We start from the raw sequence: 19,283 nt of genomic DNA, 5'->3' as shown, positions 1-19,283 counted from the left end.
AACTATAGACACCAGTATGCACACATATAGAAAAAGTCCAAAGTTACTTGATTTTTGGACAATATAGAAACCAGTTTTGTTACACATAAAAAAAAAAATCCAGCAAAGTGCCTACCAGACACCAAGTATACCCACCAACGATGTCAAACCTTCATTGTCAACAACCCAGTCTTCCTTTTCAGCTAATCTCTTTATATCTGTAAGACAGAGTAAGAGGGGAAAGGGGGGATGGGGGTGTGGGGAGAGAAGATATTCATTTTTATTATTAAAAACTCCTTGAACTTGAAAAGATAAACCACAGACATTGGGACTGCAATGACTAGGCATACGAGCAAATAGCACTAAAAGCTTCAAAGCTTTCAACACTCTCAAATGACTCAGAATGGAACTCATACATGGTATGCTGGTGACACCACACAGAGAAACACATCTATGATACATGGCAAGAGTTACATGCAGCACATTGTTTACTGGAAAGCTTAAAATTACAGCAATATTGTGAAGCTTTGAGTTTGTTTTTATTTTGTAAATTTTTAATCATAACATAAAATACTGCATTTAAGAACCCAACTCTCTAGTCTATTATATTCCAACTCTTAATTAAAAATGAAAGAACAACTGCCTAGCCTTTTAGCAAAGACGGAAAGGACAGCATATAATTCATATTCAGAACTATAAAAGAGGCACAAGGTCCCCACTCAGGGTCAAGGATCCATGATACAAGACTTTCTTAAAAAAATACATGAAGGTGTATGCAAATAGCACTCTTCCACTACTCAGAAGGTGTCAACTTCTATTGGCTTACTAAAGCTAACAGGAGCTAAGTAGGGATGTGAATCCAAAGCTCATGGGCTATAAACACAACTGTTATATGGACATGTGCATTATGCATTGTAAACAGAACAAAGATGAACTGTGTGCAGTTTGTGGGGCTTTGACATACAGTTTTCCCCCACACAAACTGCTCATCAGAACTGTCTGTAAATTATCAAACTCCCTTTTAAATGAGTAAAAATTTCAGTGAATTACCATCTCTCCTTAAAATACAAGAAAAGAGGATAACTAATTCACACTGAAAGGTATTTTCACTATCTAGGTGGTTTAATCAGCTAACTTAAGAAGCTTGGTCATAGCGTCATACTCTGCAGTTCTGTATCTCATGGAAGTATAGGGTCAGTAAGGATAAAAAGCATTAAGGGGTTGTGCAGAATAATTACTCTGTTCATTTTCCTACTTAGTAAACCTCTTAATTCAACTGATATTCTTGTAAGGGTTTAGATTGTACTGGTCAGCCTTTACATGTTTCTTTGGCTGCTCACTTTTGCATTCTCTTCTTAGCTAATACAAATATAACCTCCCCCAAATTTCTTTCTCATATTTCACTGCTCACCAAATTCCAGTCAAATACATTCATGTAAACCCCCTGTCTACTCTGGCATTCACATAATTTGTCTTTCATGACCTTTATGAGCAGTGATCACATATGGGAGGGAAAGAATACAGACTGCCTCTCAGGGCCAGCATGTATACATGGTGTTTATCCTAAGACAAGAAAACCCTGTGTGTGGGCTGAAGTGCTCTATTGAATATTTTAACTACATCTGAATTGTAACTACATGTGAATGCCTTTACCAACTTATAACATGCAGAGAGAGATGAGATTGACCTTGATATCAGCACCTTATGCATCTCATGTATTGGAGATATTAGAGAGGCAAAATTCAAGTCCAGGAGGAGCTTTTTTGACTTATGTATTACAGATAGCTACATCTGAGATACTTTTACATAGCTCCATGAGAACACTGAAAATACCCATTACTTGTTCTTTCACTCATTACCTAATAATAGTTTTTCCAAGGGCCAAATTAACCTGGTTGCATGCAGAAAAAAGCCTCCATTATCTAAACACATTTAGCAGTTAAAATTTTGCTTTAGTTGGCAAAGAACAAAAAAAAAAAAGGGTCCATGGACAAGGCGTGCAGTGCAGCAGTATAGAATGAGAGTCATAATACATGCAGGCATCTTTTCTCCTGTTTGATACTATAGCCAATACATAAGCTTTACTGATAGGGGATGGAAGCTGCAGTCAAGGAAGGCTGCTGTTATGGCTATCCAGCCAATAAAACACACTGTCAACTTTAGAGATCCATTTCTTTTGATTCAAGACAGAAAAGTATGAATAAAGATGTTCGGATCAAATAGAGAATCATTCACATATAGACTTGTAAATGTGCTTTTATAAAAATCTAAGGTACAGACTACCACAAGATTTTTCCTACACAGAATGTGTGTGGCCAGGAGTCAGAACATAACAGAGCAGAAACTCTGCATCCAAACCAAGAGCTGGGCTACTGCCATGATGCAACAAACAGGCAAAACTAGTAAGACAGCAGATTTTTCCATCATTTATCACATACTGGAGCTCTCTGGACTGTGCTGGAGAAGCTACATAGATAGCTCAGAGATTTGGTAAGCTCAGAATTGTCAGCAAATCGGTTCATAGCTAGATACTTCCTTCCTTTGAAACAGTAGGACATCTGAGGAATCACACTCAATTCACAGACAGTGGAATAAGACCATCCTCATGTCACAATTAAAAAAAAAAATCTTTTTCACCCTCTATGATGAAAAAACAAACAACTGACCTCAATTGTGCTAAGAAAAAAATAGGCAAAACAGACTTTCTCATCATTTAAGTGAAATCTGAAATAGTGGTAATACTTTTCAAACAGAGTTTTACGGAGGTAGGACAACGTATGTACTTGTTTGGCTAGCTAGCTTAATATTAATAGAGAAAAATAATGTTAATAGTGAAATAGGGTTTAACAAGACAATTAAGAGCCAAGAATACAATTCATATTAATACTATATCAAATAAACTACAGAGGCCTAATGATTGCTTGTCACCACAAGTTTAAAAATTTGCTTAATATAGCCACCTATGCTTGGCACATTTAAACTTTGAGTAAAACTCTTTGCATCATGTCAGCCTACAAAATCATCATATGTTAAAGATTAAAAAGTGATTAAATTGTAAGATTAAAAAAGCCCCAAATTTTTTAGCATTGAGAGTAATTAGTCTTTTGGAAAAAAACCAACCAAAACCCCGCTAAGTGAATCAGTAGATCAATCTGTCCTTATTTTAAGAGAGACATTTATTTCTGAAAGATTTATTTAATCCAAATTTAAGTTTCAGAGTTGAATACAAGATGGCAAGATGAATGGTCTCTGATGGCATAGAATCACATGAGATTTAGAGAATGCGTTACTGGCCTTCACTATCCAGACATTTATGGCAAAATTGTGTACACAGCAGGAAGCCCTGGGGACTACAATGTTAGTAAAAAGCGTTGGAAAACACACAACTAAAATACTTCATAAAGGGCTGTGGATTGTTTTTTTTTTTGTCCTTGAGAGTGGGTCACTGCTCATTTAATTCTTCACGTTATAGAAAAATTGGAAAAAAAAAATTATATTTCCAATATGGAAAAACTGCATTACGAGACAAATCACTTGCACCGTAGAACTGTCTCAACCCAAAGGAAACAAGTCTAACCTACTCTATTCATCAGACCAAGAGAGGAAAAGACTTCTATTTCTGGCAGAAAAACAAAATATTTGAGTAACTAGTGTGAGATATTACAGAACTCAGAGGAGTCCACTGCCACTACAATATATGTAACAAACACGGTTATTTTTCAGAGCGTGATTTGGCCTAAGCAAAGGCAAAAAAGAATGGCAGTAAGCAAAGAGACTTGCAGCCTTCTATTACCTTCCGCTGTGTGTTGTAAGGTCACTATAATGCAACGTACACGAAGGTCCAAAATAAGATCTTGGATGATCTGAAGCATATCATTGGGTATCTCGAGTGCAGTAAGACTCTCAGAACTAAGCCTGAAAGCAAATAAAAATAGAAGTATAAATCTGCAGGGTTTTTAAAGCTGATATAACTACATTAAATTTTTTAGAGATTTTCTGTGTATGTAAATATAATAGCTCCATCCTCAGTGTATCTTAGAAAACTAATTACACTATTCTGAGAAGATCAATTTTTTACTTAATTCAAAAGACTGCAAATGAAGATTTAATTTTCTCTAGCATTACAATAATGTCATCACGGTAACAGGCCAACTTCTTCTACTGTCTTCTTGTTTCACCGCCTGCCTTTCTGCATCCATCTCTTGTCCTATGATCCAAGAATAATCCTTTTGGAGCAGAAGTAGCTTTTTTTTGCTGTTTTTAGGTTAATGCCTAGATCAAACACAAGATCCACAACATGGTTTTTGAGATATTTTTTACCTGCATGGCAAAAGTAGAAGTGATTAAGCCGTCATAAATGGTGCTGTGGCTATGCATCAGATCGCTAAGAGTATAGACATTTAAGGAGCCAAAATATAGCTATTACATCATGTGCAGAGTGAATTCATTCACTGTTTTGCTTCCAACTCTGACCAGGCACAAATCATCTGCTACTATAGGTGAGAATGGAGACATTATTTTCTGTTTTTTTCTTCTAGAAACAGCAACATAGCAGCTGCTTGCAAGAAATAGCATTTCAGCTTTCTAATAAAAGGTTGAAGTTGTGCTAAGACTCAGTTAGGAGCACAAAGTGAGGTTAAGCACTTTTATCCAACTCCTGGATATTTGAGCAAGGCCAATTCAAAGGCAGACATTGCTGTTTGCCCTACTGCTAACACCGAGCAAAGCACAGGTAATAGAAAGTGCCAAAGAGGAGGAATACGAAGGCACAAGCAAACAAGTGGAAAATTTCCAACCATCCACCTGTAGGCTCCAGTTCCATACTCCTGATGTTGGGCATAAACTATCAAAACCCCAATATTAATCAGACTGCTCTCCGCTCAGCACAACTACTGAATTAGCAGATTAAAACGATCTGTACTATCTCAGCCAGCCAGGATACACAAAATGTAAAGATCCATCTGTGAGAAATTCAAGCTACTTTAGACTGAACAGAAGTCCTGTACTTTAGAGTTGATTCCATTTCTTAAGGAGCACACAGTTGTCATATGCCTAAGATCATCTTTTTCGTCATTTAATTCACCCTAATGCACACATACCTTTTATATTTTTATAGTAAGGTAAAAGTGTTGCCAACAATGGCTCACTTGATCACATAGTTCATGTGATCTGGAACCTGTCTATACTGGGTTAAGACAGAATAGGGTACAAGAGAAGGACTGTGCTACCACCCCACTTTAAGCTGTGTGATACATACATATGACCAAAAAAATAAAGATAACACAGATATAATGACAACTCCTTGTTATATAACATTGTGAGTTTTATCATTCTTAAATACAAGCAGAAAACAGTAAATCATTTGTGAGATGACAGAAAAGAGTAAAATTCTATTATGTGCTTCATCATGACTTTAAGTTACAAACCATGAAAATAAGACAAGCTATTACATAACTTTGCAACAAACAGAGGTTTTATGCATTGTGTAGATTTTTCTTGGGAACAACCCACCTTCATCACTGGTGCGAGTCACAAGAATTTATCAGATTGTCAAAGTGTGGGGGCTTGAAAATAAAAGTACTTGCAACACTTGCATAAAATTCTGACGTGGTGATCACCCTATAATGGTATATTTAATTTCTCTTCTCCAGACTGCCCCCTTTTCTTCTCTACTTCTGATTGCTTTGCAGTAAAGTCTAGTTCACTTTACTAAAGTGCCATCACAGGCATTGGTAAGAACATGAGGTGGGGAAAAGAGTGGGAGGGAGAAAAGGATTTCCCCAGCTCTCAGTTCAGTTGTTCATTACCAGGGCAGTGCCCGGAAAGCAAAAGGAGATTCTCTGAAAGAGAGCCTTCATATACCCTATAACCTCAGCCTGGATCTTATCTCAGATGGCAGAAGCACAACTAACCTTTAGAGAATCTGTTGGTTACATTTCCAAGCCAATATTACAGATGTGCAAGTGCTAAATTCTAGAATTTTATAATTTGAGTGAAACTGGATTGCTTCTCATAAAGGGGCAACACTGTCCTTTATATCTTTTCATCAAATATCAAGTCAGTTCCTTGTTAAATCAGAAGCTTTCCATAAAATTTAGCCAGAATAACAAATTTCACATGGAATTTTTTTTTCTAAACGGGTACACTACAGATAATGTGACAACAGCCTTTGAGAAAGTGTTAAACAGACTTAACAACAAGTATATATCACTGTTAGGTCCATCTGCACTAAGTATATCTATAAGTGGTTATACCCCTTTCTTCATCTGTGCTTTGCTTGTTACCTGCTTTGAAAACTCTACATAAATAAAGTACAGTATCATATGCAGATATTACTCAAGTTTACAAAAGATAATGACAGTTCTTGTAGCCCCCTTAGACAAATGGAAGCAAATTCTGCGTATTAGTGCGATATTTCTAATTAATGAGATGCATATTACTAATTCTATAAACAAATATAATGATAAGCAGAATGAAATTATAAGCAGGAATATCACCTTCCATCAAACAACTGTAATGGTAAATTATGATCTAAGAATGATACAGCAGTCAGAAGCATGATATTTTCACCCATTTTTGCAAAGATGGGAAGATGTAGCAAATGAAGCAAATAATTGCTTTCTACCCTAAAGAATCAAATCCCGTTTCATTCATTGTCTATGCTGTGCCAGATAAATATTTTACTCCAACTTTTTCACCAGATGCTAAGGGGAAAAAATGAATATACTGTTATATAATAAGGCTGTATCATAGAAGACGTCACAGATTATTCTGAGTTGGAATGGACTCTCAAAGATCATTCAGTCCAACTCTTAAGTGAATGGCCCACACACGGATCAAACCCACAACCTTGGTATGATCATGAGACATCAGTAATTACACTTGTACGCAGAATCCTAAATTTGCCATAAGAAATTTTTTTGCAATCCTATTTTTGAAAATGTTAACATTCTCACAACTCAGGGTATTTAACACAACGAACAAAACATTTTGTCTCAAAACACACGTATTCCAGGAATAGCATGTTTTTGTAGGTCCACTGATTCATTTACCTTACAGTTTGGATGACATGCGTTAGCCACTGGCCAGAAAGTTCAGATTTCATCTCCCAGCCACCATACTGTCTTAATTCTCCTTCTCTGAGGCTGAATGGAAGCAAGGCTCCACGGATAAGTTTTACCAGAGAGTGCATCACTTCCTGAATCATTTTCTGCATCAGAAGATGGGAAAGAAAAAAAATCAAGGAAAAAGCTCTACCAATATGCTTAAGCAGACATGTACTTGCTATACATAAGAGCTATGAACGCATGATTTACATGGTGGTTACACATGGTAGAGAGTAAAGGAGAAGGAGGCATAAAGGCACACAAATGATTAAAGAAATCTGATTTTCAAGGTGGTGACACTAAAGTACCTTGCTATGAAGGACAACTGAAAGAAAGTAAGGCTCTCCCTGCCACATCTCCCCCAAATACTTACCTTGAAATCATTTTGTCTTTGCCTAGCGTTTTTCTTTGATCTCTCCATTTGGCCAGATTTTTCAGCAGTCTTGTGAAAATGAGAAAATTGAAAAGTGTAAGTCTCTTATAACCACTGTTAAAATAATTCTGAAAAAGGGGGTTTCGAAGTGAAGAAGTGAAAACTGATGAGTTTATGATGCAATTATAAAAACTAACTCATGGCATTTCAATAAGCAAAGACTACATATATCTCAATAAACTCTACTTACTGTAGGTCAGAAAGCTAATGTTTAACTCTAAGGAACAATGTGTACTTAAGACAAAGTCAGAGACAAGCATAAGAATAGCTAAATACAAACTTCTTGAGGTCAAAATTTTTTCACCACAGTGCCAGAAAGAACTAAAACATGTATAGTCCAATTGTGCATTAGGTTTATATAAAAAAACCTCTATTTTTTCAGCATGGAAGCTGACCAGAGAAAGACATCAATGTCAAGTACGAGATAATTTTTGGAATGAGGGCAATTTGGAATTGCAGGATGTGAGGGAGAGGGTTGAGGGGGGGTTTGTTTGGTTTTAGGAACAGTATTTTGTGGAAAATTCTCTTTAAATAATTCAATTACTTGTAAAAGAGTCTCTGCAAAATAAGTGACATCTTCACTGTCAGTCCTCTGAAAACAGAAGAATCTGAGTACACTTTGCATGAAAGTTACACTTGAAACAAAACATGCTTTGACTAGTAGTCTTCCTGTTTGTAGTTCTAGCCTTCTGTGGAATCTACTGAGCACACAGTAAAATACACTGACAAAGTTATTTCAAATACCAGGTTAAGTGCAGATACTGTGGAATTTTAGTTAGAAAATCTCCTGGTTTATGCTTGCACAGCAACATCTACTGGACAAGAAGTGCAACAACATGACAAGAGTGTTCTCAAAGAGAATCAGCTTACTTTCAAGTAATTAATTAGAAATGCTGTATTTTTCGAAATCCCTCTAAATTAAAGTACTTAAGATTTTTAAGGTAAAATAAATAATTTGAAGTGAACAAAAAATAGAGAAAAATAAAACTATTTAACAGTTTTGGAAAATACATAGCTATGAAAATATTGTACTTTTAAGCTCTGAATTATATGGTTTCAGACAAGGAGAACAACATTCAAGTTATTGCTGCATATAATTCCCAATTCTTTCATCTAAAGCTTTAAAAAGAAAATAAGCTGTATTCCTTGAAACCTCAGATAGCAACTTAAAATTCACAGTCTTTTACAGCTGGATTTAACAGAACAATTCATAGATCTTTGATATCTTCTTTTTTCCTTAGTGGTTTTGCTGAAGACCAATCTTAAACCTTTCCTGCACAGACAGACCAAAACTATCTTGTGGTAAGATCAACGGTTACTCCTCACATATGTGATTTCACCTAAGAGTGATTCAAAGAACTCAACTTTTCAAACTGTTGAAATACCACATAAATTTTTAACTGTCAATATTTTAAGTCATTTTTAACCTTTCAAAAGTAAAAAGAACAATTCCCCCCCAAAAAACCCTACAAACTGAACAAGAGAAGATACATCTTGAAATTGATATATGGAGATTTTTCCTGTATTTTTAAAATGTCTTGAAGACTTGAATAAGCTAACTGAAATAACCCTCTATGCCATTTTTCACAGGATGCTTCTTAAAAAAAAAGTAGCAATCACCTCGCTTCCTGAAAAAATAGCAAGCAATGTAGTTAAAGAAATTTCTTCATGGATAATTAAAATCTCTACTATTTCTGATAGAAAAACATACAAATTTTCAGTCTTGAATGCAAGGTGATCACAGATAGTATTAGGTGTTCTAGAAGTCTCCTAGCTTATGCCACCCCCTTGTCTCACTCATCCTTAATTGACTGTGGCACGCAGAACACAAAGGAGGAATGAAGGATACGATCCCTTCTCTCTCCCCAAGAACTTGTGGGGCTTCTGTAAGGACCACGGGAGCAGAAGAAATCAAATGTATGGGGATTCATTTCTCAGCAGCTCAGAATCTGGCCCTAAGAACAGGAAAACTACCTCTCTTGGTTTTTTTAGTATATTGAAACAATGTTTTGTTCAGGCATGACATAAGATCACTACATTTTCCACTTGTAGTCATTTTCATAAGCAGAATTTCTCAGCCTTGTTTACAGTTCAAGTCTGTTTTTCTAGAAATTGCTTTATTTTTCACTGTACACAGAAAAAAAAAAATCACAGGAACTTAACAGGTGAATTTGTAAAGTTCGGTTTTCAATTGTCTGTCAAATATAAAGGTTGTCACTTCCCTTACGAAATTATTTTTGTGAAAGTCAACAGTACTAAGGTTTATTCTTGATTCTACTTCCTTCACTGAACATTAGGTATAAATGCTGTATCTTTCTTTTATCATGTAAAATGCGGATCACAAACAGAATCGATTTCACTGGAGCTATAACGCACTGTAAAATGTATTCATATGAAGGGCTATAAATAGTGGCATTAAATAGAACGAATGCTTGATACGTTAATTCTTTAGTTAAAGAAACGGAAAATGAGAACATAAGCTTCCAAATGTCCTTTTTCCAAGGCTTTTGTTTCATTTTCTACTAAAGCTGCAAAGAATAGTAGATATTATGGCTGCAGTTCTGTTTGTAGTAGAATACTGTATGCACAATGATTTAAGAACTGAAATAGTGTGTATATAAAAATGGTATGTGTCATGAATCATTACTTTTGTTTTTCTCCTGCTTCTTGGATTATCAAGATTATATTTATGTGATTTAGAACAACCAGATAACCGGAGCAAGAAGGACTAGAAGCACAGGTGATTGCAGCTGACTGCACTTCCAAACTGGACTCTCTCTAGTGTGTCTGTGAATACTACTCTGGGCATTGGTCATTTTGCAACCCTGGTCTCCAAGCTACCCTCACTTCCAAACACTTAAAACTCAAGAAATGAGTACTCCTTTTCCAAAGAAAGGAAACAATATTTTTCTGTATGACTCTGTCTTTTACGAATCTCTATCTTTCATGCAATGTGCTATTTCTTCAGATCACCAATGAAGGGCCAGCTATGAGTAAGAGGTGACAGTAGAGAGATATAGAGTCCAGCAAGTAGAACACAGACAAACACAAAGACACACTCATACAACCCCCACTGTCAGAATTTGTAGTAATTCCACTGTATGCCTACATTCTTTTAAAAATAAAAAGAAAAACCCCTTATTAAAATGTCTTCTTCCAGTGAAATATAATACTTCAAACATAATTACTACAGACCTTTGTTACTTAAAACTCATTTATATAGAAGAATCCATACCTCACTGAATAAACTTCCATTCACGTAAGAAATCCAGAGCTTCCAGAAGTTGGGCAGCTGACTTACAACGAGTTTTGTCAACTTCTCAACAAATATAACTTGCTGAGGAGCTTTGTATCGCCAAGCTAAAAAGGGGAGAGGAGATGTAAAAAGCAACATTAAAAATTTTACAAATAATAACAATGTGTTTTTAGCTTGCTGCTGCTTTGTATTACATGTGACTATAGAGTATATATAAAACTTTTCAGATAGAAAGGAAAAAATTTAAAGGCTAGTGCATATATGTGTACAAAATTTGTATACATACAAGCTCTTTCGTCTCTTCTCACATGCTTACAACGTTTTAGCACTAGGACAGTATATATAGAATGGGTTCTTTGCAGGGGTGTCTAAGGCAATCGACCTAACAATCCATTCAGTCTTTTCCCTTCAAACCATTCTAAAAAGTAAGGTTACATGAAAGCAATCAAGATATTAAAAAAGTTTCAAATGAAATGTTTGCAACAGGTAACTTTTCCCACTTTCTTTTCCAATGAGGCAAATGGAGACTGGGGGGGGAAAGAGGGTAAAGAGAAAGCTGAACAGGGGCAGAAGAAAAGCACTAATATACACATACATAAAAAAATAAAGCAAACTTTGTGAAATATTCTTCTATAACTATCTGTGACTACAATTGTTTAACAAAATAGGCTATCAGAATAACAGTGATAAGAGACTTGTATTTCACCTCAAGAATTAGAATCTACTTTAGAACACCTGGAGAAAGAAATCACAGATTTTTGAAAAAAACAAACAAACAAACAACAAAACAAACAGCCCAAACCCCCACAAAACAAAATAAAACCACTTTAAAATGCCATGTTTATTGGTGTGAGGCTTTTTTGTGTATAAACTCAGGTCTTCTACAAATGATAAATTTAAAAATGTGGTATTATCCTACATAACTCTGTGGAAGTGCAGAAAAATGTTGCATGAAATAGCACTTTTTGTATTTACTTTGCTGGAGAATACTGCCTACAGAGAACAGGAATTCACCAGTTAGGCAAAAATAGCTCCACATTACATAACTAGAAGGCTTCACTAGAACCTCACTATTTTATTGTGTTGGTAGACAGTCTTGAAGCTCCTTTAAGTACATCATGCCTTCAGCAGTATCCACTTGTCAAGATGCAGGTCAAATACTGGTCCATTTTTTCAACGGAGAAATAAATGTCTGCACTACCCAAAATATTACTTTTTCTCATGGCCAAAAAATTAAGACAATCTGGATTAGCATTTGAAAATAATATCACAATGGAAGCCCAAAATTTGGAAAGAGGCTCTGACATAACTCAAGTGCAACTGTGCTGATTGAGATGCATTTGTTTAGGAAGCATGAACACTTCAAAGCTCAACTAGAAGAGCTCGTAGTGTGGACACAGATAAGATACTTTCACCAGCTTGGTTTATGACTGTCAGAGAACTAGTCTAGACCCAGTGCAAGAAATACTATTATTAACATAAGCTGTGACTATGTCAGGAAGCTGTGCCAACACTCCTATAGCAGCAGAGGCTCTGTAATGTCTACAAATCCCAAGTTCTAACCAGAAAATTTCTATTCCTTCAAGAAACCATTTCACCTTTGCCAAAAGCCAAAAGCTAACCCAAGGAACCAGGGATGTCTGATTGTAACTGGAAACATAGTGGTAAGATTTATTGCATCTTTGAAATTCTTTTCTCCTCCAGGAAGCACACTTTAGGCTTAGTCCCAAGCCTATAAAAAGCAGATACTTCCTAGGATAAGCTATTGTACATCATAACAAAAGGTTCTGGCCAGAAATTCAGGATTTTTTACTTTGCTGCTAGAGAAAGCTCCAATCTATATTAAAGCAAAAATTTACTTTTATTCCATTTATTCTATTATAATCTCTGCTATAACAACCTAAAGATGAAACTAGAGCTATTGTCTGTTGTTTACAAATTCTCATGAACATATGCTCAAGCAAGAGCTGAATGTTACATCCATGCTGCAGTTTTGAATTCATAGTAATTTCTTCTAACAATCTCTTGGACAATCACTGTCAAACACATTGGACAAAAAAATCCAAACACACCAAAACAGCCCAGAGATGCCATTCCTCAAATCTACTAAAAAAAAAAAATAAATCCACAAGCAACCCAAAACCAGAGCACATCATGGCACATTTGGAATGGCAGCTCTTGCATAGGTATTGGTTGGTTTTGTCTCTGCACTCAGAGAAGAGCAAGGATGGCAGAGCTTCCAACTGCTCCTTCGCATGCATCAGCCATGTGCACCTAAGCACCAAGGAACTCAACTTGGAGGTAACTCATTCTAACTGTAGGGTCTTTGGGGTGAATTATTATAGTGCTCCAATACTTACAGTTTTCCTTTGAATCTTGGTTTAAACTGGTGGCTACAGAATACACAAAACTTGCTGAAAACTTACCTTTACCAGTTTGTAAGAGATAATAGATCCATAACTAAGACTCTAAAAGCAAAGGTAACTGATTGAAGCGGAATTTCCTGCCATACAAGTCTCTGCTCTTGCAAGAGAATTCAAACAAGTTAAAAATAAACTGGATTTTGGATTTGCTTGCTACATTAAGCGTGGCACGCATATTGTTAGTGGACGGTATTCAAAAACAACCAATAATTTACTGTTTTGCTTTGTAAGACTTGTTAATCAACTTCATTTGAGGCTTTGGGATGAGAAATGACAAGGGTAACAGTAAGACAGTAGTGTAATTACTCAGTATACAAGTATATTTTCATTGAAGAGTCTGTGTAATTCACTTTTTGAAAGACAATCATTCAACCACAAACTGTGACAATATAATTGTCTTGTATGTGCATGGCAGCACAAGAATGTAGAATTCTTATTATTCTTCATTCTACGTTCTTGAAAGATTCCTTTCCCTTCATTCCTCTTTTTGGAAGGAACTCCCACAACCATATTTATAGATGTTTTTTCAAAGAAGTTGACAGAACGGGGAGAGGAGTAACATCAAAGCAGATCAAACCCAGAAATTTCTTCATAAAAACCTGCTTTCTGTAAAACAGTACTTCAGTAAGAAATTATCCATTCTGTGAAAAACATGTTTTCTGTCTCCTGTGATGTCACCATTGAAAGACTCCTGAGATGAAGTTGTTTGGAAAGGGTGTTGAGGACACTTAAGACACATAAGGACTCAGATGGTTGTGGACAGACAGATTGCTCGAGCTTAGTCACACACTTTGTTTCCCTTTCTGGGTCTGGATAATTGGAGAGCCAGATATGTGAAGTCACATAAGGTGCAAATGCAAGGAGAACCATCTTAGCAAACATGCAAAAGGTATAAAACTAGCAAAAGGTAGTAGGCAATAGGTGGCTATGCATACAAAAAAAAAATAATTCTGGTTTTGTAGAAGAAAGACTTTTATTATTTTAACTACATTTCAAGAAGCGAATTCTGACTATGAATTGCTCTTTCCTTGCAAAAAAACACAGAGGACCCCTCTAGTAAGCAACAGTAACATACGAGAACAAAGACTTGTATTTGGTAACAAACTAAAACAAACACACAGGGTTTCGGGTTTTTTTGTGGTTTTTTTGGCTACACCATACACTGGACACTGGGGGTTGCAACTTTGATTTTTCAAATAGAACAGATGCCTACCATCATCACGGCCAGACTGAAAGCTGCTGCCCCTTTTCAGTGAAGCAGTTTGACTGAGATGGCCAATCGGTGGTGGACGGACATCACTTTCCAGGTCTAACATGGGGCTGTGGAGCAATGAAGTGCCTAGAGATAGGGGAAAAAACCCCAGAAGTTAGAATAATTTTGCATATTAGTTGACATGAAATTGCATGCTGCATGTGGAATTCTAATTTAATTTACTGATGCAAAAGTTATCTTACAAAAACATTCTTAATCTTGACTGTTCACATATATTAACACAGTTCAATAATACCACTACTGATTCCTGTAGCAAAGCCAAAACCAAAAGTACCATGTGGAAAATACCATTCTTTGGTCTGTATGTTTCTCTGTTTTTAATTAGCTGATGAAAGTTATGGATAAATATGTATTTATGCATTTAGTGACACAGCCCATGCTTTTTTTCTGGTGTATGTTCTAAATACACTTTTCAATAGCAAAAGTTTCTTGTGTGTCCAGCTGAAGCAGTTAAAGGCAGAGTGTTCAACTCTTATTTAGCTGTTTGACCTCTACGGAGTTCAAGTATAAAGAATCCATCCATCATGAAGCAGATGAACTAATGGCACTGTATGTTTCCATGTGTCTGTAAAGCACCCCTTACTTATCTACAAACCCATAAAATATTTTCCAGTGTATCAAACAATTTTTTTTTCTTTGGGTGCCTCTCCAAATGTAGGTCACTACTTGCAAGCCCTAAGCAATGATTTAATCTGATGGAGGTGGATACTTGGGAGTCTAACATGCATTCTGAAAAACAACCACATAAGAATAATGCTGCTTTATGCATTTCTCACAATAGATACATTTCTGAAATTAACCATCAAAAATTATTTCAGCATTGCCCAAGTGAGCTGTAACAACTTAATTTAAATTGATCACAATTCACAGAATTATACAACAGTCCAGGCTGTAAATAATCTCAGAAGATCATCTGGTCTAACCTTTCATAGGAAAGGGAGCCAAGGTGAGATTATCTAGCACCCTGTGCAATTTCATCTTGAAAACCTCCAGTGATGGGAACTCTAAAACGTCCCTGGGGAGGTTACTTCAGTGATTGATTGTTCTCATGGCAAAAAAATCCTCTCTTATATTGAGATGAAACCACTCTGGTAATTCACACTAAATTTTGTAGTGAGAATCTTAGCATTTGAGTTTATATTGTTGATCTTTTCCAGTGATACCTACATTCATTTAAAATAATAGGAAGGCCACAGAGGAAGAGCACCAGCTGTAACACTGCAATACTCAGATTCAAGAGTAACACAAAGTAAAAAGGTCTCAAAGCACATTTATTTTAAATTTATGCTGGTGTCAGACTAGCATGGCAGAAAAGATATACCTAGTCATTTTACTTCAACAGCTGGGTCTTAAAGAGCAATACAAAGTATTGTGAAACTTATCACAAACTTCCAATAGGTGACAGTATTGGGTTTTAGTTCAGTTTGAAAGAAGTTCTTCCTCCTACAAAGGCTTTTAAAGAAATGTCCTGTGGCCTTTCTCCGTGGCATTGTCATTACCAAGATAACTGTCGGTTCCTCCATTCTTTTTATTACTGTTCATACTATAAGATACCTAAGTAAATAGATCCAATTTGCTACATTGTTCACAATTGTGATTGACACAATTAACTGACTTGGTGAACCCATCCTTTTTATCTTTAGGCTGTGTTATGATTCTAATGACTCTAACTCCTGCACCACTTATTAAACACAACTCATATTTATGACATCTTTAAAACTGATGAGTTTTCAGAACACAGAATCCACTGCAGTGATTCAAGTGTATTTTCCACTGTCACCACAGATGAGATCTACAGTGAGTTTTAACAAGAATTTGTGGAAAGACTTTTCCTTTTAAAAGAACTAAAAATACAAACTAATAAGAAATTAAAAAACTAAAGTTTTGCAGTAATTGACACCCATGAAAACAATCCAGCAACCTTACAGAATGAAGTAAAACCAAACCAACTTGATTCCTTTCCAGAATAAAAAACCCACACATTCAATATCTTATAGAAATCCTACACAGAATAAAAAGAAAATTGTAGAAGACCCTCAGAAATTCAGTGTCTCTCATAGTTCATGGGCTTCCAAGAGCATTTGACTGAGATTCAACATATCCGCATTTTATTTGGGGGGTGGGAGGGGAGAAAGTATGCCAAGAAGACCAAGTCAGAATTGTCACAGGCATTGCTATTTAAAACATACATTATAAAAAAACCCCCAAACAAACAACAACAAAATCAAATAAAGAGTATAGCAATGTTATTTTCACAAAAATTACAACAAAAAAATTCCCCCCTTAATCTCTCTGCATAGAATTTAAGTTCTCAGCTTTCAGACATCTTGTTAATATGAGGAATGTCTTGTAAACAGAAGGTCTCTAAAAATGACAGTGCCAATTAAACCTCAGAATTAAGAAAAACAGACACACTTACCAAAACATCTTAATATGAATTAGTTCAATTAAAACCATTTGCTCAAGGTATGTGAAAACTTGAAAATTCTGTATTGCTGCAGATACACTAACCCCATGCAGCCCAAATGGTTTATGTATTCACCAGTAACAGAAAACATGTAAAGAACACTTTTCTTGTTCCACCAGAAAAACCACATCATCAGTTTGCAGGCGTACCAGGAAAAGAAAGTTTAACATGAACTAATTTCTTAATTGGTTGTCTAGCATTACAAGCAAGTACAACACAGCAGCAGGGAACTACAACAGCTCTTAATACCCTCAGGACTAATAAACATCTGGACTACATTAGCGAAGCTGATCTTGCTTTCACCCTACCAGAAGATAGCGCTTAAAGACTGCACATCAATGCATAAATCTTGTAAAAAAAGCGAGAGTTAACTTACAAACAATTTTTCTTCTATCCTAACTTGTTCCCTCTCTGGAGCCAGCAGCTTAAATTTAGCAGCATAATGTAATACAATGAATTAACAGTAGTAGGGACTGTAGACAATAATATTTATAAACCTAAATAAACTAACCAAATAGTAATTTACTGCCCATTCACTATGTGATTTGTGTACTATTTTTACATTCCTAGATCCTGAATATGGGACAGCAACAATCTACAGTTTCAAGAAATTAACTTTTACTGTGCTAAAAGGTTTTAAGAAGTATAAACAGCATGAACAATGTATTCCTGGTAGATCTCTACTTTTAAATAATACACTGCATCTTTGAAGTTACAAAAGTAATTTTTTCCAAAATACAGCATCTACATGGAGTGTATATGTCAGTGACTCCAGTGCCAAGTATATATTTAACCAAGGAAACACAGGAAAAATAAATGTACTACATTTTCTTCTTCTACCAAACAGTCATCACAAACCATAAGTATAATTAATGCCTTATTACATTTAAAACTGTACATTCACAAGAAGATCAAATACAAAATTTTAAGGAGCTTATAACTGCCTTAATTTTTTTTTTTTTGGAAAAAGTACTGGTTTTCAACTTTTTGTACAGGCATTTTGAATGTGCACATTCAGACACATATGTGAAATAAAAATATTTCAGCAGTTTTCTTCACATCTCTTCTGTTCTAGCGCAGTGAGATCTCACCAAAATAAGGATCTTTAGAACACAAAAAAAGCACAGTTCTTTTTGATGTTATTTATCTAATTTGTGTTTTCGTTTTCTATAAATCAAAAGTCACCTGTGCTGACTCCTAATTGCAGGCTTATCAGTACTGGAGTTACTAGAGGGTTCTACTGTTCCTACAGTACCTATAGCTCATGTACAAACCTTGACACCATTTTCTGGAATGTTACCTGCATGCTCTTTGCATGCAGCTGTTACAACCTCCATTAAAAAGATGACTAACATGAAATTTGCCTAAAATAAATTTTTCCATGATACGCAAACCAGTCAATGATACAAACTTTTAAAAGCTGCTTCATTTTCATATTGCTTAACTATTACTAAACTGAGAATAAAAATTGTTCTGCAATATCTGATGCTCCACAACTCTCCCTGTTTTTTTTCCCCTGGTAGTCTGGCAGGTGGAGGTTTTTCTCGTGGGAGTCACACGCCTCTTGAATCCCTTCTGTAACCCACCTCAGCCACTCTGCAATTCTGCCACTCCAGTGCGTAATTATGTGACATTCAGTAAAGCTTTTTACAAAAGCTGCTAGTGATCAGGGGATAATATAGTGCCAGTACTTTCTGAAGTGACAAAGAAAATTTGTTAACAAGTGACTAACCTTAGGCTAAATGATTTTTCAGTGAGATTTTCCATGGTAAGTCAAACATTTGTCATTACACAGACTTGCTCATATACACCATATATATGAGCAATATCAAACTAAAAAAAAAAAAAATACCCTACAGATGTGCGACCAGGTGAATACAGTTACTGTATTTTCTCATCCATTATGTATCTTATAGTGAATTTTCTCACAGGCTACAATAGTGAGGGAAGGCTGATCTATAGCCTCCGGACTCTCTGAAGGGCGGCAGACTTCCTTACCAGCCTTAAACACCTTTGAACATTTTTTCCTGTGCACAGCGGGCCCTTGTCCTGTGCTGCAGCCTGACCACCCACTGTTGCTTGCTGACCAAACACACAGTGCCTGGAGCCTGCACCGACACAACCAGGATAAGATTCCTTTCAAGGACATCACATTGAGCATTTCAATTTGTCTAGGCAAGAAATTAGGCAAGCAGCAGAAATTACTGAAAAATTAACCTGCTCAACAGATGAATGACTGCATTTTATTCTTTTTCTTGAGTACTTTTTCTTTCTAACATTACATTTTATAGGGATTTGACACTTCTAAGAGATCAAAAAGAAAATGGGTTGTTTTTCTAAAAAAAA

General features: G+C 35.8%; 1 protein-coding gene across 1 annotated transcript in view; it reads right to left on the bottom strand.

The window, feature by feature from the left end:
- EXOC2 (exocyst complex component 2) overlaps positions 1 to 19,283 on the bottom strand; it is a 124,492-nt gene that overhangs the window by 46,289 nt on the left and 58,920 nt on the right. The window contains exons 12-17 of the mRNA XM_064663041.1: positions 14,411 to 14,536; positions 10,754 to 10,878; positions 7,459 to 7,527; positions 7,032 to 7,189; positions 3,773 to 3,894; positions 136 to 197 (exon numbers count right to left, since the gene is read on the bottom strand). Of these exons, the coding sequence (XP_064519111.1) occupies positions 136 to 197; positions 3,773 to 3,894; positions 7,032 to 7,189; positions 7,459 to 7,527; positions 10,754 to 10,878; positions 14,411 to 14,536 (662 nt within the window). The remainder of the gene's footprint in view (positions 1 to 135; positions 198 to 3,772; positions 3,895 to 7,031; positions 7,190 to 7,458; positions 7,528 to 10,753; positions 10,879 to 14,410; positions 14,537 to 19,283) is intronic.

This window comes from Pseudopipra pipra, chromosome 1 (genome assembly GCF_036250125.1).
Source record: "Pseudopipra pipra isolate bDixPip1 chromosome 1, bDixPip1.hap1, whole genome shotgun sequence".
NCBI lineage: Eukaryota > Metazoa > Chordata > Aves > Passeriformes > Pipridae > Pseudopipra > Pseudopipra pipra.
The sequence above is the reverse complement of the archived record's forward strand: the minus strand, read 5'-3'. Positions and strand labels throughout refer to the sequence as shown.